The following is a 26,609-nucleotide window of genomic DNA, read 5'->3' as shown; positions in this document are numbered from 1 at the left end:
AAGAAATTCTACTGAATGTTCTAGTCGCTCTCTTCCATGCAATTACAATGAAAGAAGTATGAGGATTTCCACCTTAAACACTATATTCAGAAGACTGGGTCACTTTTATGATACTTTAACTGATTTTTAAAGGGCACCTATTATGACCCTTTTCACAAGATGTAAAATAAGTCTCTGATGTCCCCAGAGTATGTATGTGAAGTTTTAGCTCAAAATACCCAACAGATATTTTTTTACAGCCTGTTTAAATTGTCATTTTTTGGGGCTCAGAAAAACATGCTGTTTTAGTGTGTATCCCTTTAAATGCAAATTAACTGCTGCTGCCGGCCCAGGAGGCGGAGCCTCACGAGCTCGCGCTTCAGTCAGGACAATCTCATCTGATAATATCAAAACAGAAACTCTCAGTAGCGTGTTCATTTTGACTCGGAGTCGGACAATAATGCCCAGCGCCAGAGAATATACTGTATGGAGATTAACCCTTTCGCACGTACGATCACACCGGTGTGATCAGTCTAAGCTGGTCCCTGGAGCGTACGATCACACCGGTGTGATTAGAACGGTCAGTGCATGACGTGATCAACTGCTAAATTCAAATGTGCTTTCGCGCGTTGGCTGGCGCTGAGCCAGAGACAGGCGCGCTCAGAGCTGTCATATATCACAACTTTTCAGTGTTTTCAACCACATAATGTTTATTTTAGGTTCCAGACATATAAGTACTAAAAAAACAATACATTACAGTTCGTAAAATACACACTGATGTCAAAGGAAGAGGCAATAATAATCCTTCACATTATAATTCGTTTTATTCATATCAGATACACATTGTGTAAGTAACTTTAAAGTTTACTCTATTCTTCTTCCAGTTGATCTGCCACTTACTTGTATGTATTTCGGGAGAAGTGGATGAATTAACGTGTTGTAAATCCAACAGATCCGATTCTCTGAACTGCGCGTCTGCGGCACAAACTAAGATGGCGGCGCCCATCGCGAATACAGCTGAACTAACGCGATCGTTATAAATGTGTTTAAACAACAAAACACTTCCACTTGCATATATTTGACAACCGGAATATCAGATATTTCATGCCATATCCAACAAATTAGTGAATATTTTGAATAAAAAAGGAAAAATGACATAAAAGCAGATCATCATTCATTCAGCTCTGTTGTTGCTGCGGTGTGTCACGTGACAATCAATGACGCGTCACCACGGAAACCATAAAGTGACACATTCTAAATAACGGTCGCCTTGAAAAACTCACGCTGGGGGGTCAGTCAGAATATTTTAAACTTACGTGTGAAAGGGTTAAACAGGTATAGTTTAGCTTAATTATGGTTATAACTTATTTGTCATCTGCTTTTATCCACTATTAATACAAGCCTGCTGTAGCAGACCTCGTCCGAATGATGACCAAAATATACTGATGAGTTCAATGAAGTTTATTGTACATCACATAAAAGATGAAGCGTTAGTTTTACTCCAGAGAATCACTGTAAGAACAGCTAAATAAACACAGTATAAGATGTGAGCATTAAAGTCTTATCCATAAACTCTCTCTCTCTCCCTTTCATTATCATGGAACATACACAGCGAAGTACACAAAACACTCGTTACAACTAACAGCAAACAAATATATACACACCTTTTCGGTCTGTGCTTAATAAACTGGTACACTGTAAATCCGTAAAACTATTCGATGAGCTGTCATAAAGTGCGCGCTCTCACTTTCATTTCTGCCGTGGTCAGTAACGTTAGTCCTGTCGCTCCGGAGAGTGTAATCTGGATCATGAACAGTTGGTACAGATCCATCCTCGAGTAAGAACGAGAGTAAATGAAGACTGATATGTTCATTCTGACATCCAACATCAAAACACCTCAATCGCTTAGGAGACATTAATGTCTACAGCTGCTCAAGCGTCGAACAATGGCGGACTGTGTCCAGCTCACTCAGGGCGGGTCTATGCTCAAACTGAAGTGTCACTCAATAGTCGTGGGAGGGGCCTGCGCAATTCTACGTCACATTGCGCTGAATCTGAGAACAGCTCATTCTGAGACAGTGCTTATGATTTATTGAGATTGTAAAAAAAAACACTGGGTGGATTTTTATCATTCTAGGGTGGTTTTGCTTAGCCTGGTAATACCAAACTCTGCTACTTCGCTTTGCTTCGTAGACAGAGTCTGGCATGGCATAATTGAAAGCGTTTTCTTTCTCGCGGGGGCGCTTGTCTGAAGTTTAAAATCATTGGTTACCCGTAAGCCAATCACATAACGTTTGGTTATGGCGTGTGTTATGCGCATGCTCAGCCGCATCTAACTTCCACTGTAAACAAATGTATGATGCGAAAACAAAACCATCGAGCGAAATACCGGAGTGAACATGGCTGTGAACGACTTTTGCAGATTATGTGAAGTAAATCTACGCATCCACGGTACAATCAGCGTCTATACGTCACGTCTCTCAGCCCGCCCTCTGTTCGTTGATTGGCCGGCTATTTTCAGGCCGGAGGAAAACGGAAAGCTATGACGCTGTCTCAGACTGAGTACAGAAGCGAAATGAAATTGAGCGGAAGTACGAAGTCTGACGTAGTCAGGCTAGGTTTTGCTCACACACTGCCAACACACATTTATGTTCAAACACCATGTAAAAGTGAATTTTGCATAATAGGTGCCCTTTAAGGAAAATGGCTGAAGCGTCCCTAAATCTAGAAAGAGCTACAACACCGTTAAAATTTTTTGGAGTCAGTAATATTTTTTTTAAAGAAACTAATTATTTTATTTAGCAAGGAAGCATTAAACTAAAATTGACAGTAAAGACAAGAGATGAGTCAACTAAACGATACTGCTGCTGCTAGTCGGCATTGGAAATACTAGTCCATACATTTATTTGTTTGCACACTGATGTTTTGCTTTATATTTTCAGAAAATGTTGCATAAAAAAAAAAACAACATTATTTTGAAAAGTGTATATCTGGAGCAGGAATTTAATTTTTTTTATTTTACCTCAGTAAAAAACAATTCCTCTGTGTCACTCGCGGCAGGCTCAGTAAAATGTCCAGTTACACTTCATTTTAAGGGGTCCGTGTTAGTGTAACTATACATTTAAGTACTAAGTAATAATAATTAACTACATGTATAGGGTTAGGATTGTCCACTTGGAAGACTGATTACACCAAATTGTAATTAGAAAACAATTTTACAGGATTCGAGGTTCAGTTCATTGAGTATTGCATATGGCAACAACAGGAAGTGAGATTTCCCAATACAGCGTCTGTATCCAACTGTGATCCAATTAAAGTGTAAACAATCCAGCATATAGTAATTCCAAATTTCCGCACTAATAAGTAGCTACAGATGTGGAAATAAAAAGACAGATTAGGAATGTCCTAAAGGCTATGTTGCCTTGTTATTTTTTTCTCTCTCTGAGATGGAAATAAAGGGAGGGGGGGGGGAAGAGAGCACCAGTTATATGACCACCAACGGGTGCAGTGGACAAACAGTTCTGCATTAATGCACATCCTAGTCTGTGACAGACAACCATGTGGCTCCATTAAATCTCTACCCCATAATGAGATCCAAAGCTACATCACTGGGCTGGCAGGCTCATCCCCAGGGACACCAAGACAGGAAGAGGAGATGGAGACGACGTGATGAAGAAGCACAGCACAAAACAACTTCAACAAACCTGACAAGCTTAAATTTCATAAAAACATTAGACTTATTCAATAACATCATAATTGTAATTCTTGGCTCACATCAACCAAGATCAAAAAAATATGTTTTCGAAAGAAGTTGCCCAAAAAAAGATTATCATGATTTGAAATACTTTTTGAATTAGCAACAGGCGCTTACGTGCAGATAAAACAATAATAGCTTGTACAAGAAAAAAATATGCTAGTGATAAAGCAGTCTAAGGCACGTATGATTACCTTCACTGGTAAGAGGACTCCATCGGGTACTTAGAGAGATTCGCCCATTTCTGGGAAAAACAGAGAAGTGCAACACATTTTCACACATCCACAGCCTGATACTGCATGTTACTGACACCCACCCACACGTGCATAAAGGTCACACATACGCACACAAGATGAAAAATGAACTGCGTCTTATCCTTTTCTCACACAGGACAAAAAAAACTGACTGGCTTTCTATTGTACCACCTTTATTATTATAGTTGTTGCACGTGGTATCAGTACATTAAGTTAAAAAGCAGATTTTGGTCATTCGTGTAGATTGGTATTAACAGTATATATAAGTAATAAAATATGCAGTTATAAGCTCTAAAACTTACAGGCACTCAATATGCTTTCCTGTTATACCTGAAACATTGGTTCACTATACAAAATACAGTGACAATCTAAATTCAAAGAAAATTAAAAAGCAATATGACATTGGAATGTATTATAGTGATTTTATTGTGTAGCCTAAAGGGTAAATGGTATTCAATACAAAAAAAAAAAAAAAAAAAAAAATGTAATGATAATATTATTAGGCTATAAGTATATATTATAATATTATTATTATTATTATAAGTAACAGTTAATAATGTGGTTGCAAAGCAACAAAGAATATAGACTGTGCAGGCACAGGTGTGTTTATAGTCACTAGTAGTCAACCACATATTTTGTGGCTTAACCAATCAGAATTTAGTTTTGTTTTAAAAACAATTCACTAAATGCTTAAAACAGTAACTCTTTACACAAACCACAGTACGAGGACAGAAACTTCCTGCGCTTGTAACACTGAAAAAGACAGGTTGAAATCCTCAGCTCATCTTTTTTACCACAGTCATGCTCACATTTGCAAAGAGATAGAGCTCTGGTTTCCTCTGCAGGGACCTCCTGCTCTCACTTCAGCATTTCCTTTGATGTAAGCAACAGCACTACAGTAGCTTTACGCAAGTGAGTAAAAACACGGCCATCCAGTTTTCAGTTGTGACATTATATGGATTCCATGTACTTCATTATAAACAGGTGCCTGGAATAACACCAGCACAGCACTGACAGGGAATCTATCATGCACATCTATGCCCTGACTTGAGAATCAATGTCTTTGGAAGCCTCTTGATGAATGGTTAATATTAGCGTTACTATGCACACAGTACATTTGCTACCACCTCTATTAGCATGCACATGGAGTATCCTACCTTCAAGAAGCAAGGGAATAACTCTCACCCATATGCATCTCCATGTAGGAGTTTCCTTTTAACCTTGGGACTGAATGCCATTGACATTACAGTAAATCACACAAATATTTATAGAGGCAAATGTTGAAATTATGCTTAGGACTGGACAAAATGCATTAAAAAAATAACTATCGAGTTGATAGATGAAGATGATTCACATAAAAAAATTAAATAATACTAAATAAATAAATAATGGGGAAGAAATTAGCCAAAAATGTATTCTACCTTTAAATTTAAATTTTGACCATAATTTACCTGTGGCAAGCTGTCAAGCTTACGTGTCAGCTTTTAATAATTCAGCATTAGGTTTAAATAATTAAATTTTGATTTAAAAAGCAGATATTGCATTTGAAAATTTAAAGACATGAGAAATTAATGCAGCTGGGGCTCTGAATTTATGCTTAATGTTGCTAAATGCAACATTTGACATACACAATCAAACTTTAATTACCTAAAAACTGTGAGACTTTGGATTTAAATAAAACAGAATAGTACATTATAAACTGCTTATAGTTTCAATCTCACTTTATGCAGTCAAACACCGCAAGGAAGGTCCTGATTACAATTCAAAAATCAATATTTTGCCCTAAAAAGATTACACACTTGGGATCTATTAGGTTGCTATAAATACACGACTGGAGAGTTCATCCTTCAGTAATAAGCACTGTTTGCTTTCACAATAAAACAAACTGGGCTCGATGAGCTCCAGCACATTATTACTTTTCCACAGTTGCATCATTTTACTGCTTGCCTCCAGCCACAGCTTCTCTGTTTGCTCACAATCACATGGACCCGTCAAGTAATTGGTTTTACTTTGAGATGAGTGCCATGTGGATGTGTTTTTTTTTTGTGTGTGTTTTTTTTTAACCCTTATGAGAGGTCTGATGGAACTTGTGTTAATTGAAACAGATCATACAGCTGAAGCAGTGGGAAAATCATCAATGTTAAGCATCAGCCATGAGAATAATCTGGGATAAATGAGCAATGGATTGGAAGAAGGAGAGATGAAGGGGTTCGAGACAGCAGGCGGCAAAGAGCGATCTGACTCAGCCTGCATGTGAGGGTGGGTGTAAAGAACAGGGTTTTCAGCGGGACAAAAACCACTGACACCTAATCATTACACCCACCAATGACAGATATGTTATTACTGAGGGTGGAAATAATTAAGTGAAGTCAGCAAGTCAAGGAATGCAATTTGGGAATAGCTTTTCAAAGAGCAGGTTGCCTTGTGCCTGTGGTGGGGCAGCGGAGGTGGTACTTCCCCTGTGGTGTACAGCGATACATTACTGTGTCACATTCTAAAATTGGACAAGAGGGAGGAAAACCATACTGCTTTTTGATGTTTTGCCATTGAGAAACTTTTGAATTGTTCTCTCACAAAAACAAGCTGTGCTGAGTGTACCTGTATTTTATGTCCTTGTTATATCATGCATTTTTAATGAACTGCATCATTGTTTAATAAGCTTCTCTTTCTGCTTCCATGGAAATATAATCTTTTTTTCTTTCAATTGTCTTAAAGTAGATAAATGAATTATTAATTGTTGGCTGTGATCATCAGGCAATATATTTTTAGAGTACATGGAGCCATGTCCAGTGTCCAAAACAAAATGTACATTTTAAACTTAAATGTTCTTACATGTTCCTATTAGTATCCCTCCTGAAAAAAACAATACAATAAAATAAACATAAACAGCTTAAAACTGCTTAAGATCATTTACTATACTTAGCTGGTTTGAAATTTGGCTGGTTGCCAAAACCCCTCTAGTAACTGACCAGCTAAGACCAGAAAACCAACCAGCCAAGGCTAAACTAAGAATTTCTTGCAATGTTTTCTTAGTTGTGCTAGTGTTGAAATCATGCTACCACAGAGAAACATAACCTCAACAGGGCATCAAAGGCTTGCTTAAATAGTTTGGTTTGGATATAATGTATTTCCCATGATGGCATCATCACTCACATCCTTGAGAAACTTGTATACAATAAGATGGCCAGTACAGCAGTACCTTCCATGGTGATAATATAATTGAAAACCCTTAAAAACAAAGTAATTATTTAACTTGATTCCTAACAAGCAACATTAGGATCACAGAACAATCTGTCCAGTAAAAGATCATAGCTGAGTGTGCTCAGCAAGCATATTGGTTAATGTAGCTCAAGCCACATTTTCTCTTGTGCTGAGTGATATTTATTACTACACCATCTGGCTTAATATGAAGCCAAGGCTAGGCTGGAAAAGACCAAAGAAATGTGTAATAATAAAGAACTGAATGTTCATGTAAGCTAATGAGCATGAACTGCATATATCATCAGAACATTTCCTAAAAACATTTCCTTCACTTTCCCCTCTCTGTATAGATATATCCCAGCTGTCCCTGTGTAAAACTACACCTTGGACACCTCTCCTCCCTGTAAATACGGTGCTAATGTGATTAGCATGCCTCTAGGGCTCATTACAGAGAACATAATTAGCAGTCAGAGGAAGAATAAAAGGCAACCTCCATCCAAAAGATCCAACATGTTTTCCATGTTTCATATTTCCATGTTTTACCAAGCAGCAAATTCATTTAAAAACAACTGAGGTGGCTTGAAGAGATTATTCTCTAGTCATATTGTTGCGGATCTGATGCTCAGGTTTTGATGTAAATGAAAAGGAGAGGGAAAAGGGACAGAACGAAGGCCACCAACCCCAATGACATGTCCTGGCAGTGACATCAGCAGCTTGCTGTCACCATAGTGATGGAAACCTCCTAGGGAATACAGAGACCTGGAATGCTAGTAAACATCTCAATGGACCAAAGCATAACCTTGTCCCCTCGGTCAGCTGACATGTATTTTGGTCTATAGCATTATTCTTCAAAAAGTGTAGTATCGTTAGTATTTGTTTTTCAATCCAAATCACTTTATGACCACAACTTTAATGTGCACTTTGGTTTTCACCATTATGATGTAATGTTGGTGGGTATATCATCGCAGATATGTTCAAAATGTACAGTCGTTAAATAGAGAAAATGCTGACTCAAGTTACAACTCACCGTTTGTAATTCTTTTTCCATTACAGTGAGTGAATCAATAAAATCATAATAAATAATAATGTAAATGCAGGCCACAAATGCAGTGCAAACTTTAACCCTCACATTTTTGGGTAAAGAATAAACTATGCTATTTGGATAAAAAATTAACTTTGCATTTCTCTGGCACTTGTTGGCAGAAAGCGCCCGGGAAATTAATATGAATTCCTATAAGTATACCTATTAAGCCCACCAAAATCTAAGTCTAGGTTTTTTTACATAGATATTGACATGGTTTATAAGAAAAATCAATTGTTAAAATGGAAGATTTATCTCTCATTTGAAGATGTATTAATTAGTTGATGTACATTTTAGAATGTAAAATTAAGATAATTTAGGAATAAAGTCAGAAGTCTGGCATGGGCTTAATTGGTACTTTAAGCCCGCATATGTTCCAAATAAGCCCACTTCATGATTGATTCACAAAATATAAAAATTTATTGATTTTAATGAAGTAAAACATCAATATATTTATTCAGTGACAGTGATAATTCCTTTTGCTAATGTTTGATTAGAGCCCTGGGTGGGATGGGTAGGTGTTAGTGGCCGGTAGTCTGGAGCCTTAAGTTGGCTTGGCTTCCGAGTTATGCCTGGTCAAAGGTGGAAGTTTGACCGGGTGTATCTCGGGAAGTAAGCCGAGTTTGGGCTCCAGACTCTGGGGTTAGAGGGTTATGGAGCCTTAAGTCGGCTTGGTTCCAGAGTTATGCCTGATCAAAGTTCCACAGGAAGTGACCATATTTCGGGAAGAAAGCCGAGTTAGGGCTCAATACTCCCGGCATAGGGGGCCCACTGGGTGACCCCTCCATGCCTGGAGTCCGGAGCCCCAACTCAGCTTGGGTCCCGAGTTTTGCCCGGTCAAAGCTGGACAAGAAGTGGTGGTATCTCGGAACCGTATGGTCCCAGGGGCTAAGGAGTGTGGGGAATGTAGGGTCCCTCTGGGACCTCTCCATGCCCGGAATCTCAAGGCTTAACTCGTCTTGGCTCCCGAATTATGCCCGGTTATACATAAAGGACTTTAGGACAAAACGGGCTCTATCTCATTTGAATGAATGTATGTAATTTGTAGGCCTATCTAAATATAGTTGTAAATTAAGGTAGTAAGTAAGGTAAGGTTAAAAGGTTAGTAAGGTAAAAGCACACAAAGAAATGTTATAATTAAACACTTTCACTCCGAAAAAGTTTGCAATTAGAGGGATTCCTCATTGAAACACATAAGGTGGGCTTAAATGGTGCCACAGTGAGTAATGGTGAAAAAAGACAATGTTTTCCTTTAAAAATGTAAGATATGTTTACAAATACATGCATGGAGCTTAAATATACTGTGGACTAAGTATAATAGTCATTTTCATTGTGCCCACATTGAGAAATGTTACGTTTTTCATTCAAGGTTAGCTTGTGTTGGCTATAGTTTGCATGTGTTTTGTGGCACTGTTCCATTTGAGCCCATCAAAAAAAAAAATATATATATATATATATATATGAAAAAAATCTTCTCTACAAAACAATTTATGATGTATTTTTTTTGCAAATTAATTTAAAATGAATCACAAAACATTTATTGTTTGCAGGTCACTGCTTAATTCTTTGGCAGTCTAGCCTTTCTGTAAGGCTAATGGTTTGACCTAGAGATTAGCTTTGAACGCAAGCTAATACAACTCATATATATAAAATGATAAAGTACTATTTGTTCATACACAAAAAAACAATACATTTATCTCTTATTTGACATAATGTCAATGTAGTTACCAAAGAAATGGCTGAAAATTGCAGAAATGTGTTGATTTCTGAAGGGTCTCGAAACACCAAAGTTTTGAGGTGACATGGGGGGGGGGCTAACTCAACATTGCCAAATGTGAATGGTATACAATAAAAAATGCCATGCAGGGATGTAACAAATCACTGGATTGGTTAAACTAATGAGCAGCATAAAATATTATTTTCTCTTTTTTTAATTTGACTTCAGAGTTGAAAGTGGGCTTAATGGGTACATGGGCTTAATGGGTACACATACCCTACCTTGTTTGTGTAATTGTTTTATGTAAAACATACTATTCCCCTCATTGTCTGAGTAATACTGATGGCCTTATTTGTTTTGCAGTGATGAAGCATAAGCAGTGTGTTTGTGTGGGGAAACCTTGCCATGCTGGCATCCTCCCACAATGTCTCAGCAGTTTTTTAATTAAAATGCTCCATTTGTGCCACCTATCCTGGTTGGCTGAGAAACTAAATAAGAATAAATTGCTGCCCTCATCTCCAGACAGATGGCCAGGCTTTGCATTTTGCAGCCTTTTATTTAACATCAATGGGAAAGAGGAAATACATTAAAGTATCACAATCAACTTGCAGTGATGTGATTGCAGTGTCCATGCAGCTGCAATTTAACTGATGAACAGCTAGCTGCATCAAATAAATAATTCATTTTTATAATTTTTAACATTATATTGCTACATTTTACAGTTGAAATCAGCTATATAGGCATGTTCTATATAAAAATGCATGTAAATTGTGAGAAAAAAAAATGAATCTGATTATGCTCACATATTGCTGTGCAAAACATATTCCCTTGCGCTTGCACTTGTTTTGAATGCATATAAAGCAGCATTTAATGTAATATATGGTGATATAAAGGTGAATTTTCTATTGCTGTTGTTCAACTGCCAAATTATTTCTTGATTTGCTATTTGGATATGCTTAATATATGAAAAGTTCAGATGCAAAAGCCTCTAAGTGCCATCTGAAATTTTCTTATAGAATGATCATTTTTATCAAGCTCGTATATTTATGTTCAGTCATTTCACTTAAATGGCAATGAAAATTACCTATTAATTGTCATTTAAGTGAAATGCTGAACTTAAATATACAAGCTTGATAAAAATGATCATTCTAGAAGAAAACTTCAGATGGCACTTAGAGACTTTTGCATCTGAACTCTTCATGTAAAAAATAATAATAAAATAAAAACATTTCACATAATGGCAATTTATTTCTCCTTCAGTGAATCATTTTCTTGAGGTCATTTTACACCACCAAACTGCATTTAACACATTTGGCACCTCCCCTTGACATTTCTCTATTTCTCTCAATTGCTTTCTCTCAACTGTCATGGCCCAATGCTGACGATGTTCTATATTTTGCATTGGCAGGTTTCCTCTCTCATTATCTCTAGACAGAAAAGGTCACTGCTTCTGTGTTGTTTTTCCTTGCACAAATACACTTCTACAACAGTGTTGTGCGACGTACTACAACACAAACACATATGGCTTTGGTGCCTGTTGACAGCCCACACAATTAGACCCCTGTCTGACAAATCAGCAAATCATCAAATATGTAGTTAGTATAGCTCACTGTGTTACACAAAAAATGACTTGACTGCTCCTTTTGACACATTTCATATACTGTATACCAAAAGTACGTCTAAAGTGAGAAAACCACACCATTCTGCCTATATGAAAGTAGCACATCACTGTAATAATGGATTGCATACACAGCAGCATTTTAAAGAGCATATGAAAATAAACTAGCACTCAAGATTTTCTTTTCTTAAAGAGTATAGGGAATTTTAACTTGCTCTCCTTCACACAATGTCTAAAGTATAATGTATAGGCCCCTATGCAATAAATTGTATGCAAATAGTTTGAAATGTAAAGGCTTCAAAAAAGGTGTTTTGTCAAATTTAAATGATCCGTAATAATAAAACAGTTCAGCAATTTAAGTAATCATCATTCACAATACTTAGGGGTCCAAGCAGATGGAATTGAAATGGTTGAAATTAGTGTCAAACATAATAAAGTTATTTCACTTTCATTTTCCAACATATATACTGTGTAAACTGCTCACTGAATCTTATCAAAGAGAAACGTTATGCTTCTTAATATGCAATGACCAGAACTGCCAAAGATATCTTTAAAAATATCGGAAAATGTTCCACTACAAATGCAATGTTCAAACAAAAATTTAACACCTACATTTTTTCTGAGTGAGGAAGCGTTCTATCCCTCCATAGCCAGCAACGCAACTGAAACTTAGATGCTTCAAAAAGTTCATAAAGTGACTAATCCATATGAATTGATCAGTTTAGTCCTGATTTTCTGAAGAGACACGGTTGTTTTATATAATGTAAATGAAATTAGGCTTTTATTCACATATAAACATTCATCAACGCACACATCAGTTTTGATAAACAGGAGCTCAAGAATGTTCGCTTGACATGCAAGAAGCAATGAGGCAATTCTCGCGTTACGCAGCACGTTTGAGCTTCTGCAAGAGGTTTGTTCTCGCAAAAGATCCTGATTTGTGTTCCAAAGGTGAACGAAAGTGGGTGGAATGACATGAGGGTGAGCATATAATGACATAATGAAAATTTTTGGGGGAACTAAAGGGACACTTTCTGTGCAACAGTATCTATTCCTTTTGAATTAAGATCCTCAAATCTACACCACATCCACTACGTGCAAGAGTGCATTCATTCAACACAGAGGAAGGCTCTTCCGTTGTGATTTAAAAAGTCTGACGGATTATACATGGGATGGAAACTTTAAAGGCATAGGTCATGTTTAAAGTCAGGCGTATGGCGTTAGATACCAATCTGGCTCATGCTGTTATGACAACCTTGGAAGAAACACTGTGAATGGATCTGTGCCTGTATATATTGTGTTTAGTATCAAGAGACATCATTCTGTCAAACACTACTGAATGCCCATGAAGAATGTCCAAATGCTCCATGTGTAAGGAACACAATACTGCACTATGTAACTGCCTTAGAATCTGCAGAGCAAAGCAACAACATAAGAGCAAGATGGAAAAAGGGAATGGCACCACATCCGTTTGTCCTTTTGGATTGTTTTTGTGGTCATATTAAAGAGAAGGGGGCTGATGTTCCAATCCTCAGTCATTGAGATGCAGGGAGCATCTTACTGCACTGTGCAGAGGAATGATGAAATAAGAGCTAAAAATAGCAACCTCCCAGGATCCCCCTTTGTCCAGCACTGTAAACACCTCATTTCTGAGACAGTCCTGGGAAAAGCACCACATCTGCAAACCCCGTAAAAAACAAGTGTGCTTGGAAGTATATATCCATACACACTGCAGGCAATTATTAATATATATAACAAAGGTACAATAATTATTATTATTTTTTTTTTAAATGGTAGGCTAACTGTCTTGAGTGGACAGCATAAAGAATAAGGCTACTGATTAGGTTGTGCTGTCCACTGATATTTAAAGCTTATTGTTATTTACAAATACACATATGCATTTCCCCATAATATCTTAAATTCTCTTCTATTGTTTGTTTTTTAAATGGCCCGCTATTAAAATATTATCAATAATCAATGCCACACAACACGTAAAAATCAATAACAAGGTGAAATCATATGAATAATGAGGCACTGTCCGTAACATTTTATCATTCAATGTCATGGATTAAATCGTTATTTACCGTCTTAATAACAATCCCGGGAAACTACTAAAAGACAAGAACCTACCCACAGATGAATTCATTGTGTCCTCATCTCCCCGCCAGTCTGGAGTCGTGACTCTGGCTGTTTCTCAAAACCTAGCGACCTGCCTAACGTGACAGCATTATTGGGCATCATGTGCACGTGCAGCATCGTATCGTGTGTGCATGAGCTAATTGTGCGTTCAAGTCCGTCCTCCTGGGAAGTTCGTACGTAGCCTACGAGGTGAAGTCGTGTAGGCTATATGACGGGATATGCGTTCAAGTCACTTTCGGTGAGTCAGATGCCCAGATAGCAATGAGTCGGCGGCCCACCGTCGGCGCTCCGGCGGCAGTAGAAGCGGCAGAATGGCGACATCGCAAACACGTTGGACGGCGCACCGCCGGCGGCAGCCGCTTTTTAAAAGCGGCAGCCGCCTTCCTACCGCCTTCGTTACGCGGCCGGCCCGCGGGCCAACCGCCGTCCCACCGCCGTTTTATTTAAGGCGGCCCTTCCGCGGCCCGCTGGAGGCAAGCGCTATTTTCGAGCGATCTGCCGCCGCTTATTCTGGCTATATATATATATAATATTTAATATTTATAGCATGCAGTTTATCAAGAATAATGATTGCTCAAACCAGACAAATATCCATTTGGCATTTTTATTCCACATTTCAAAGTACATTAACTGTCATTTAAACAAGATGTGTCAGATCACTGAAACATAACAGAAAAATAAATAAATCAATATACTAACATGCAGGTTTCTTATTAAATTTTGGTAAAAAAACAAACAAACAAAAAACAGCCTTACAAGCAAATTACAACTCTTACAATAATTGTTCATATAAAGAGGACAGCTCTAGGGTGAAAAAAATTACCTGTAAACATTATGACAAGTAAAGAGAATACTTGATACGAAATAATGTGCAGGATACCAAATAAATCAAAGTATGACATCACATTTACAAGCCATTTCTAACAATAGGTTAAGTGGTAGTAATTTATAGTAAAGCTCTGGAGTAGAATAGACCATTATAGCTGCAATGCTGACCATGTGGCACAAGGACTTACAAGCATTATTTGAAAAAAGAAAAAAAAGAAAGTAATTTCCACAGTTAGTGAGTATAGTGTGACACTTCTGACTTCTTTAGGGGTCTTGATGTTACTGACTGCAAGATAAAGAAAGGATTCCAGTTGTCAGTGATTCTGGGGTGTCAGTAGTCAGCCTAAGTGGTCGGCTGTGGGTCCCTCTCAGCTGTGCGGTGCCTTTTTCTGCCTTCACGGTCAGATGCTCCTTTCAGGTAACGCGAAACGTTAACCTAGACCGCTTCATCAGTGGCATCCTGGGTTGCCAGGTTCTTCCGGATGGCTAATTTAGAAAATACAGATCTGTCATTTCATTTGAATTGCATGAAGCCATATACATCTACATAAATATAATTTAAAAAATATCCAACTTACTTTGAACAATGGTCTAAAGGAACATGACTCTAAAACATGCTTTATCCCCTACACCGAGCTGAAAATCCAAAAAAGTGTTACAAATTACATTTCTCTGAAGCTTCTCATAAATAAATAAAAAATGTGAAAGGCTAAGGATTCAGACTGTAATATATGCAGTACACAATCTTAAATTTTACTTTTTAGATTACTCTATGGCGTTATAATCAGCAAACTTACAAATTGTTCCTGGAGCTTTTTATCCTGCTTCAAACTGTTGTCAAGACACGGCAAATCTTCCTGGGTGTGTAGGGGAGTAACAGATCCCCTGACAGGGATAACTCCAACAGACACAACATCGCCAAACTCTGCAAGACGTCACAGCATAAGGGTCTGATCTGCACCTACAGGGTTTCCCAGAATAAAATAGTCAGTCCTGGTCCCTCAACTACTAAACTATGACATTTATATCTAGGTCTACTACATGTACAGGTAGCCCCAGTGGGAATTAAACCAACAACCACAGGTGCTGTTTGCAAGTTGTACCTGATTGCCCAGTGCAAGCAAACGTCTTCAACATTGTTTGTTGAACTTGCTTCACCTGCTCTTGAAGTAAGCCGCTGTCATCCGAAGCTACAAAATGAAAGGCATATGGTAATTTTGGACTTACATCACACACAAAAAAGTACAATTTAAGAAACAGTGCAAGTTCTCACCTGCTCGTGCATTGCTTTCCCTCAGGGCTTGGTTCTACATTTAAAAAATAAAATAAAACAAACAACTAAAGGCACTATTTGCAATACTGTTAAAACACTGGACATTAAGACATAGGGCTAGAATATACCTTCACAGCTGAAAACTTCATGCTTGACACGAGATGCCATTGGAGTACAAGGGCCAACAATAGAGCAATGACTTTCTCCCTCCTATTGATAATCATTGACATGTAAAAATATGTTTGAAGTTATTGCATACATTTAATGAATTGGACTTAAATGTAACACTTAGTAAAGCGCAACGTATTACATACCTCCAGAGTTTTCACCCATATGCTGCCAGGGTAAATTTGCTGCCGGGGGTGTAAAGCTTAGTACTTGATGAGCTGGGGGAGCAAACATAACAGCTTTCATTTCAATGCAGAGTATTGCTAGTCTGATAATACCAAACTCTGCTACTTCTACTTCTACTAGTCCTAGTGAAAAACAGATTATGATTAAAGGATTCATCATCTTAAAGTCAGCATGAAATCAAATTTTACAATTTGTATTTTTATATGTAATATTGTAGTGTTAATGTAAATGATTCATCTCTGCACTTCATTTTTTTTTTTTTATTCATGTACCCTTATAATCTTTAATCAAATACGTTACCCTTGCCTCCCCCCTCGAAACGACTTCTCTTCCGGTCATGTGCAATGGCGTGAGGGCGTAGCAACTCCCCTCAAACCATTAGTCTGCTATGAGCAGAGATGGAGAGGAGGAGCGCTAGAGTAAAACCCTGCTCCTCTATTCAATATTCCCTTTCACTTGGAAATACGTCACAACACTGGAGAAAAGTCGTTTGTAACTTCCAGTTCATGCCAACTTTAAATAGAAGCAATAGTTTCCAAGACAAAAAAACTTCACAAATAACATCACTTACTTGAACTCAAACTCTTGGCGGATTCTGGATTACTGGGGAGAAACCTGGTTCTAAGAAAGAGGAAACAGAAATTTGATGATAATAATAATAATAATGAATGAAAGATTCCGTTATCCACAATAAACAGACAAATAAATTACACAGATGAAATAAAGGAAAATCAAATGTACAAGTCAGACCCATTTACCTGCTCCCTTCATGAACTTAAAATGATGTTTCTCCCAGGTGCTGTGTGGAGGTGTGCAGCGGATGGCTAAATTGTTCCTTTGTCTTTTTTGCGGAGGTTAAATGGGGGCCAATGGCACATGCCCTTCGCTGAGCCACTCTTGCGGAACAACTGCAAATGGCAGATCCTCCTTGTTGATAAACTGAACAATGTGAAGCATCTAAAATAGAAGACACATTAGCATAAAGTATACTTTTTGATAAAAAAATTTCAGGCAAAATCAACAACATTAAAATGCTCACACCTTCGAAAAAGCAGTAATTTTCACAAGTGGATCAACAGAAAACCATGTTCAGACAAACAAAATCATATAAACAACCTACATCGTTATTTTTGTAAGAAAACACCAAAAGTTAAACTAAGTCTTTCTAGATGTAAAGTTTGGCTACCTACTGTAGCTAGATACATTTAACATGTAACGTTAGAACATGCTTGAACTCAGTGTGTAAAAAAGGTGAAACAGCATGTGGTAGCGAACACTGTAATATAGACTAGCAGCATAATCATGTTTAGTTAGAAAAAAACACAAGTTATACTGATCAGTCTTTCTTGTCGTGAAGATTTTGCTAACGTTACCATTCCCACGCAGGCGGCAGAATAATTGTCCGTAGTTCAGGAACTGTAACGTTAGTTAATTCGACTGACCAATACTATCTTAAACCACATGTACTCACACTTGTATAAACATACATAACAGTTAAACATACTTAGAAGAAGAAAAAAACTCAACGCCAGGAAGAAACCAAGTAACGTTAGCCTAGCTATGTCAGAAACATGGCGGAAACTTTGCAAACAAGGCTAACTTACTTTAGCTTGACTAGTTAGGCAAGAACAGATTTTAAGAAGAAGAACTAAAAACAATGTCAAAAATGAACATAGTAATATTGCGTTACACAAAAAGGAAAAATGTACTTACTTAAAAGATCGTATCTTCCCTCTCTCCAAATACTGAAACCGTGTGACGAGACGAGTAAATCTGCTTCAGTTTTTTAGGTGCTGCCCCTCTCGACCGGTGGAGGTACTTCTCTGTTTGTGCTTTAACACTTTCTTAAACATTTGTACAGGTCGCAAAACTCGCAATTGCAGACTGCAAAGTAATCCCTTATACATGTAAAAGGTAAAATAAATTAAAAATTGAGCTTGTAAAACAATGAAAGACATAACCACAATTTCCTGGAGTGACAGAGAGACAAAATATTTATAAATATTTCACTTTATCCTTCAGGTCAAAACAGGGATTTTCATGTTTCTCATAGACATTACCATGGTTGCAAATTAATAAAAAAATATAAAGCAAACCCAAGATTTTGGCCAAGTTGCAGATGTCTTTCACTGTTCACTGATTTCAAGCATTGGTGAAAAATCTAACTTCATCCATTTATTCTGCTAAATTGTTCATACCATGAATGAAATATTTATTTTAAAAACTAATCAGAATCAGAAAGATATTTATTGCCAAGTAAGTTTTACAAAAGGAATTCTTTTTGGTCTATTGGTGCATCTCAAATTGTGCATAAATCAAAGAAATGTAAAGAATTGTCACCTTAAGTGAATAAAATAATTCTATATATTTTACATATTATCGCTTCAGAGTTTCAAAGTAATTTAAATGTAATTTCCTAAACCTTATCATGGAATCAGAGTCAAATCTGTTATAACCCCTAATGGCTTTGGAGCAACAACAAAAATGTATATAATTCACATAATAATTATAATCGCTTTAAATGTGAAAAGTAGTTAAGATGCTGTCAGTTTCACTCATGGCTGGTCGATTTCAAAGCGGCTTGCCGCCAGCCGGCCGCGGTTCATTTAGACGGCGGCAACCGCCAGAGAGAATGAAGTCGGCGGCCCGGCGGCTGTTCGCCGGCGGCATCTCGCAAAATTTGGGAGTGACGTATTCGGCGGCAAACGTTTCATCGCCGCCAGCGGGCCGCACCTATAGCCGACAGCTTGGGGCCGGCGGCAAAAAGAAGCCGTGCCGATATTTTTTGCTATCTGGGTGGCGGTGTACTTTCTCTTAATTAATTACAAAAAAATAAAAAATAAATAAAATACAGTTCTTAAACTCTAGTTCTAGAAAATGAAGAACAAAGAAATGTGCATAAGGTGTGCTTTGCTTTTTTATGTTTTTAATTAATTTATGAAGCCACTGCAAACTTTATCTTTACATATTACATTGCTATATTATAATGCCATCATATTCTGTGCAGGCAATTAGCTTACTTCGCTGTAAATAGAAAAATCGGACAATATCACTGCTAATACCTTTAAGTATTGTGGACCAATTTGTGGTATTCCGTCATGTTTCTCACTGACACGCCCCCCAACTCGTAAAGCTGCCCATTCGTATACGACATTGTGGTGGCATCCATGTGCGTTCAACTAGTAAATACGATCTTTACGAGATGACTTGAATGCACCAAAAGCTGACTCAAAACGCTACAAAGCCCAATAATGCAGTGAGCGCTTCAAATATGGCAAATTGTCACTATAGGTTTTAACGCACTCTCCAGCCATTTCTGGATAACATAACCAAAAACATTAAAAAGCATTTTAAAGGCTTATTTTGCTCAACATTGCATTGAATTTAAGCTATCTTGTGGGACTTAAATTGTTTCGTGTTTATATTTTCTGAACAACAGCTAGTCGGCTTAGTTCATTACACAGCATATAAAAAATAATGCATAGTTGTAACATATTCAAAAGACCTGCGCATAATACTGGGACGCGTTTCACTTTACTTTAAATATCGCTATAGTCTTTTCTTAACACTTCCCTTAACGCGAAAATCCACGCTGCCATTTTGGAAGCCTGTGGCTCATACCATGATTGTAGTTGAACAAATTCAGGGTTACAGGATTAGTTTTGAGTTGACAAAACCAAACCAGTCAATTCAGGCTTTGTTAGTACAATGAGGCTGATCATCAACTTTTTCTGTCAACTCAGGCTTTGTACGGTGGCCGAGAGAGCTCAACGCGCTGCAACTGAAGAAAACACATGCAAATAGAAAAACACCTGCAAATTAAGAAAACATCTTCATCAGTTTCACAACACATGTGTGCTCCAAATACTCACAACACAACCAAATACAGAAACGCGCTGCAAAAGTTCACAACACAACCAAATACAGAAACGCGCTGCAAATAGAACAGAACACAACGGAAATGTTTCCGGGGAACCCAATAAGTGACGGACCCGGCTAGGACGCGCTTACAGCTGTCTACTTTTATTATTATTACATTTTTTGGCAAAACATACAGAGATGACACGTTTATGGCATACAACTTTGTATACAATATACAAAATGTATTTACAATATGTTCAATGTCATAAGAATACTAAAAAGAACAATGAGCTGAAGACTAAAATAAATAAATAAATAAAGATAGAGAAAAAGAACATGAGGGAAAGACATTAATCTATACATCAGTTACATTGTACACATTTTGTCATGTTATGTTAAAATAAGTTTCATAAGAAATGTTAGAATGCAGCTAGGGTCCAAATATGAGACGGCAAGTTTTAAAGTTGAGACACTCACACACAGACATATAACGCATATTTTAAAAACCTTGTTGTATAAAATGTATATTTATTTGCAACAGTTATGTTAACAGCAATAATATTATATTTCTGGTAAGAACGGCTATTCAGCTGATGGACACGCGCTGCGTTGTCATGGGAACATCCCAGGTGAAAATAATGAGGAAATTACGTTGTCTTTCGTTGCTCCCTTCATCAACATAATGGCACACAAGTGCCCCGCTCCCTCCAAAGTGCCCAATTCAAGGGCTCTGCCGTCTGCCCTTTTAAGAGAGTAGGGCATAGGTAAAGCTCACGAGCAATAAGCACGTCCCAGCCGTCCGTCCGTCCGTCCGTCCGTCACTTATTGGGTTCCCCGGAAACATTTCCGTTGTGTTCTGTCCTATTTGCAGCGCGTTTCTGTTTGTTTGTGTTGTGAACTTTTGCAGCGCGTTTCTGTATTTGGTTGTGTTGTGAACTTTTGCAGCGCGTTTCTGTATTTGGTTGTGTTGTGAGTATTTGGAGCACACATGTGTTGTGAAACTGATGAAGATGTTTTCTTAATTTGCGGGTGTTTTTTCTATATGCATGTGTTTTCTTCAGTTGCAGCGCGTTGAGCTCTCTCGGCCACCGTAGCTTTGACCCTGAGAACCTGTTATTTTTGAGGCTGGATCAGCCAATGCCCATGCTATCTCTCATGTCTCATGACTGTTTCTATAGCAACCGTCTGGAGCTTCTAATGGCTGTAGTGACACGATTACTTTTTATCAAACAGCGATTGGCACTTTTATTTAGAAGGCTGGACTTATTCCGCCATATTGTGCATTGCATTTTTTCCCATAGTAAATATAAAGTCTTTGGCAATATTCTTTTCCCTCTTCTGCCAAAGATTAAGAGATTATGAAGTGCATAAATTTGTGATGGGAAACCGAGGATTTCTGAAGCATTTGAGGCTTTCATCAAATTGTGCCGAAAAATGGTTCATTACTCGAAACTTTTAACACATTTTAACACAATCTTGTAGTCAGACTTGTTTTCTCCACCGTATCTAACAAATCACCGCAGTGCAGAAAAAGCATGCGACCAAACAAAGCTTCGGAAGTCCGTGACATAAGCCTACAAGAGACAACAAAGACTTTGAAGACAAAGAATATCCACCTTATTTTTCATGCAAGTGCAGGCACCGCCATTTTTTAAATATAATGTGTTCGATTTTCGGTAAGCCACTTCTGATAATCGTAGTTGTATTGTGAACCCGTAGTTTTTCGTCGACTGTGAAGTTTTGACTGGCTAGGTAACTTTTAAAATGGACTCCAGACAGACTGGCGTCCTTTGCGCAGTTAGGGTGTGCTAGGGTGTGCCATAATAGCTGGTTCAAGCGTAAAAAATACCTGCAAGATATTTGTTTTGACCTCAATCTACGCACCAGAACTGAATGTGGATGTGGGGCACCCTATGATCTGCACGCTGCAAGAAGCTCGACGGCTTTTTATGGCAGGTATTAAAGGAGTGGTTGATTATGATTTCACTTTTCTAACTTTAGTTAGTGTGTAATGTTGCTGTTTGAGCATTACCAACATCTGCAAAGTTACAACGCTCAAAGTTCAAAGCAAAGGGAGATATTTTTTTTAAAGAAATTGCTTTTTAAGGACTACAACAAACGGCTGGTTGGGACTACATGACATTCCTCTGGGTTAGTGACATCACAAACCCTAAAATTGACATAAATCCCGCAGGTTTATGGCTACGATTAATAGATTATCATGACAGAATATGCCAATCAATGACTTGAAGACAACTACACATAAGCTACATAAATTCATCAACTTACCATTCAGAAATGTTGTCTACATGTTGTCACTTCTTCTTTAGTCTCTCCATCTTTGTTTGACTCCGGTTTAAACATAAAAGGCTAAAGGTTTTCAGTGCATGTCTATGTGAGGTAATCGAAGCTGCTAAGAACAAGCTGTTGAAGGTCCGCCCTCTGTGCCGTGAGCAGCAGCTCATTTGCATTTAAAGGGACACACAAAAACGGCGCGTTTTTGCTCACCCTCAAAAAGTGACAATTTAAACATACTATATAAAAATATCAGTGGGATATTTTAAGCTAAAACTTCACATACACACTCTGGGGACATCAAAGATTTATTTTACATCTTGTGAAAAGGGCATTATACCACCCCTTTAAGGAAGTATGTCATCGTATTTTCTTCCACATTGCAAAATAAGGTGGATAGATTTCTTTTCCGTGAAGTTAGTGGAGCAAACATTAATTGAAACTCAGCGTATAGGCTACTAGCAAGCTTTTGCATGCCATCTGAACTCTTGTTTTGGGATGGTGCATAGATCGTCTCTTCTTCTTCTGCTCTTTTTCCTGTTGTGGCGGTCATAGATATGTATACGTAGATTCCACATTCGACCGCTCCAGATACATCGGTGCGCCCGCCATCTTGAAACGGTCAGCATGTCGTCACTCACCATAAGAATCAATGATGCCACAACATTGTGCAACTTCTGTTTGTGAAAACACCGAGATTTAAATTACTGATGAAATGGGATAACCTATCACAGGTGAGAATGTGTTGATTTGTGTTTAACTTTTTATATGTATTAACTAAATATATGTTTTTACTATGGTATGTTTTAAATATTTTTACTTTTACTGTGGTAACTTTTTAATGTTGTGTAAGCTGATGCCTTCGTCTTGTTGTATTGTGTTAGTTAAGCAAAATCATCTGATGAAGATTATTTCATATATACTGTAGATATTCATACATGTGTCTAACTACGGTTGCAGACGCTCAGTCAGTTTGCTCTCAAATGTTCACGGACCACTCCAATATGGCCGACTACTTAGCGGCCCATTGAAATGGCAGCAAATGAGCAATCTATGTATATGTATCTATTGTGGCAGTTGGCAAACAGCGTTGCATTACCACACATGCCCCCTTCTGAAATAATAATTACAGTTTTTTTTCAATTGCTTACACACAAAATAAAAAATTTGGCTCATTGTGTCAAAACTCAACACACAAGATTTCTTGACACAGCACTTGGAGATCAACATCTAACTGCCAATGCAAAATAACATTCTGCAATCAAAAAGTTAACACTTTAACTTGAAAAGGCCCTCTTCGGATCGATAGGAAACACACATGCACATGCAATATAAACAGTCAAAGCAAACACAACACACAGGTCAACTGTACTCAAGACACTGCCTACATTTGTAGTCTGTAAACCGTGTTTATTTCCACAACCAAAACTCAGTGTACAGGTGCAGAACTACTATAAGTATTGAACATCTGGTGTAGGTGTTTCTATTGCAGGTCCATGTCAGGGATCTCGTCGTCGATTGGGGTCGGGCCACAGCACCTCGTCCACATCACAGGCAATGTCTTCCCTTGCCAGGCAATGGGGAAAATATCTCCGTGTGTGGCGTATCCACCCATGGATCGACCCCACCTCGATGTCCCCACATGCCTCCTCCATCGCTCGCAGGAGCGGCACGCGTACATGTGGTAGGCGGTCATAGACCTTCCACCGCCATGCCGAAAAGAATTCCTCGATCGGATTTAGGAACGGGGAATAAGGGGGCAGGTGCAACACCATGAAATGGTCGTGGTTGGCAAACCAGTCCCGGACCAGAGCAGCCCGGTGGAAACTGACATTATCCCAGATGACAACAAACATGGGCTGCCCTGGTCTGTCCTGTGTGACCACATCATGTAGTGCATCGAGAAATGCCAGTAGGTGTGCAGTGTTGAAGGGTCCTAGGGTGGCATGGTGATGGAGGACCCCTTGACCACTAATGGCGGCACACATGGTGATGTTGCCCCCGCGCTGCCCGGGGATGTTCACGATGGCCCTTTGGCCGATGATGTTCCGGCCCCGACGTCTGGTTTTTGCCAGATTGAACCCAGCTTCATCTATGTAGATGTACTCATGTTGCTGCGCTGCCGCATCGAAGGCCAGGACAGTCTAACAGAACATGCATATACCAAAATGTCACTATTGTGTTCCTGAATACAGCGGTACTGCCTCTACAATGTCGCACAATGACTGTGGATTGGGTTGGACACATTCGGATATCACCAAAATGTTGGCAATGTCCCCACTGCAAAAAATCTTGTCTTAAAAATCTTGTTCTATTGGCAAAAAAGTCAAATTTATCTTGTTTTCAGGTAAAACAATCTAGATGGTTAGCTTATTTTACATAAAAACAAGATAAATGTGACCTTTTTGCCAATGGAACAAGATTTTTAAGTATTTTTTTTTTTGCAGAAGGGGGGCGACTGCAAGGTATATATCCATGTAAACACACAACTGCCATTGTAGTGGTACTGTGGCACTCACCTGCACATAGTCATAGCGAAGGTTCTTGACTGCAACACTGTTCCTCTCAAATGGAACCTTGTAAAGTTGTTTCATGCTGACGTGGTGTTCCCGCAGGACCCGGGCGAGTGTCGTCGTACTGACACTGTGCACATTGTGGAAAATTGCCTGGTCTTCGAGGATGCGCTCACGCAATTGGCGCAGGGTGATGGTGTTGTTTGCCACCACAAGGTTGACAACGGCCAGTTCCTGGGCATGGGTGAACACTTGTTGCCTCCCTCCCACGGCAGGTCGCCTGGCAGTTCTGCAAACAATGCATGATTAGTGTCGATGGTTAGGTTCTGTTCCCCATCCCGTACTGTCATACTGTACGTGGTGAAATACTGTATAACCAGATTCAGCCAGAACGCTGATGCACAGCAAATTTGAAAACGCAAATTTAACACTCTGAGTTACAGTCAAATTAACACTCCCCCAGGGTTTATATGTAAACCACTGTAAAAGTGTTAAATTACTGTAACACTGGAAAATCTACACTAACACTAGAAAATTTGCTGTGTGGGTACTGTGCAGTCCTTTGGCGTTAATTCAGGACATACCTGTTTTCTTGTCGGTATGTCCGAATGATGCTGGCTACCGTGAAGCGGCTGAGGTTGGGCCGGACCCTCTGCCCGGCCTCCCTCATAGTCAGGCCATGGTTGATGACATGGTCCACCACAGTGGCCCTGGTGTCGTCAGTGATAGTTGTGCGTCTGCCTGGTTCCCGTTCAGGTTGGTGCCATTCTCCTCTCCCTCTTCCCACGTCTCTTCCTCGATCTCCTCTCCCTCTTCCCCCATCTCGTTCTCCTCTCCCTCTTCCCCCATCTCGTTCTCCTCTCCCTCTTCCTCCATCTCTTCCTCCATCTCCTCTCCCTCTTCCCCCATCTCGTTCTCCTCTCCCTCTTCCTCCATCTCTTCCTCGATCTCCTCTCCCTCTTCCCCCATCTCGTTCTCCTCTCCCTCTTCCTCCATCTCTTCCTCGATCTCCTCTCCCTCTTCCCCCATCTCGTTGTCCTCTCCCTCTTCCCCCATCTCTTCCTCGTCTTCTCCTTCCCCTTGGTCCTTCGGCCTCCATATTCGCAATTGTATGACGACAGGTGCGCATACCTGAGTTCTATTTATAGTGCTACAGCTGTGACTGATTAGTGTTCAATTACCGGTTAAGTGTTTTACTGTGTGTGCGGGGGTGTTGCTATTGTCGCATGTGTTTTTATTATTGAATGGATGTGCTGTATGCAAAGTGTTTCCTCATTTTCCAACGTGTGTAACATACAACACTCTGTGTGTAGTGTTTTGCACCGTGTGTTGCACAATTGTTTGCAGTGCAATGCCTACAATGTGTTTATTCATTTGGTGCCTGTGTGTAAGACATGCATGCAAACGGTACGGTTTTGACGCTTTGATCTGGGCATTCACTTTTTGTGTTTTAGCAATTGGGAAAAACTGTAATAATCTAAAGATGCTCATGTGTAATGGATTAAGTGTATACAAATTATGTAAATAATATATAAGTCATATAAAATATTTATAATAAATAATTATGGCAATATTTACAATTTTGTCTTTAAAAATCTGTTACTATGTTGTGACCTTTAATTTGGAGCAAGAGAAACTGGGGAGGTGACTTAATTGTGTCAGAGGTGTCCCTTTGCTCACTGCTGATTGGTGCAGTTTCAGTTCGCAATCTCTTATACAGAACATAACCTGCCATGGAGCAT

General features: G+C 38.8%; 3 protein-coding genes and 1 long non-coding RNA gene across 5 annotated transcripts; all 4 read right to left on the bottom strand.

The window, feature by feature from the left end:
* Nucleotides 1-14,333: 14,333 nt before the first annotated feature.
* LOC309502219 (uncharacterized protein) lies at nucleotides 14,334-16,278 on the bottom strand. Of its 2 annotated transcripts, none has more exons than XR_014207201.1 (6): nucleotides 16,159-16,278; nucleotides 15,973-16,054; nucleotides 15,845-15,878; nucleotides 15,675-15,761; nucleotides 15,369-15,532; nucleotides 14,334-15,057 (listed from the first exon to the last, which is right to left on the bottom strand). XR_014207201.1 is itself a non-coding variant. In XM_082174485.1 (6 exons), exons 2-6 carry the CDS (start codon nucleotides 15,991-15,993, stop codon nucleotides 14,986-14,988), a joined length of 342 nt encoding a protein of 113 aa, XP_082030611.1. In that variant the 5' UTR covers nucleotides 15,994-16,054; nucleotides 16,159-16,278; the 3' UTR covers nucleotides 14,334-14,985. The 2 variants fall into 2 exon arrangements, 1 of the variants encoding a protein (XP_082030611.1); XM_082174485.1 differs by having other exon boundaries at nucleotides 15,369-15,496.
* A 176-nt stretch (nucleotides 16,279-16,454) lies between these two features.
* Nucleotides 16,455-18,980, bottom strand: LOC309503101. Its single transcript, XR_014207499.1, has 3 exons — nucleotides 17,912-18,980; nucleotides 16,957-17,155; nucleotides 16,455-16,819 (listed from the first exon to the last, which is right to left on the bottom strand). It is a non-coding gene; the product is annotated as an uncharacterized lncRNA (long non-coding RNA).
* A 4,873-nt stretch (nucleotides 18,981-23,853) lies between these two features.
* LOC309503082 (uncharacterized protein) lies at nucleotides 23,854-25,537 on the bottom strand (the record flags this gene model as incomplete). The annotated part of the gene is made up of 3 exons (XM_082175772.1): nucleotides 23,854-24,498; nucleotides 24,874-25,156; nucleotides 25,452-25,537. 3 exons carry the CDS (start codon nucleotides 25,535-25,537, stop codon nucleotides 23,854-23,856), a joined length of 1,014 nt encoding a protein of 337 aa, XP_082031898.1.
* Nucleotides 25,122-26,343, bottom strand: LOC309502472 (uncharacterized protein). Its single transcript, XM_082174840.1, has 2 exons — nucleotides 25,452-26,343; nucleotides 25,122-25,156 (listed from the first exon to the last, which is right to left on the bottom strand). The coding sequence occupies exon 1, from the start codon at nucleotides 25,921-25,923 to the stop codon at nucleotides 25,540-25,542; it is 384 nt and encodes a 127-aa protein (XP_082030966.1). The 5' UTR covers nucleotides 25,924-26,343; the 3' UTR covers nucleotides 25,122-25,156; nucleotides 25,452-25,539.
* Nucleotides 26,344-26,609: the final 266 nt, after the last annotated feature.

Source organism: Leuciscus leuciscus, assembly GCF_965113295.1.
Source record: "Leuciscus leuciscus genome assembly, chromosome: 7".
In the NCBI taxonomy this organism is placed as follows: domain Eukaryota; kingdom Metazoa; phylum Chordata; class Actinopteri; order Cypriniformes; family Leuciscidae; genus Leuciscus; species Leuciscus leuciscus.
The sequence above is the reverse complement of the archived record's forward strand: the minus strand, read 5'-3'. Positions and strand labels throughout refer to the sequence as shown.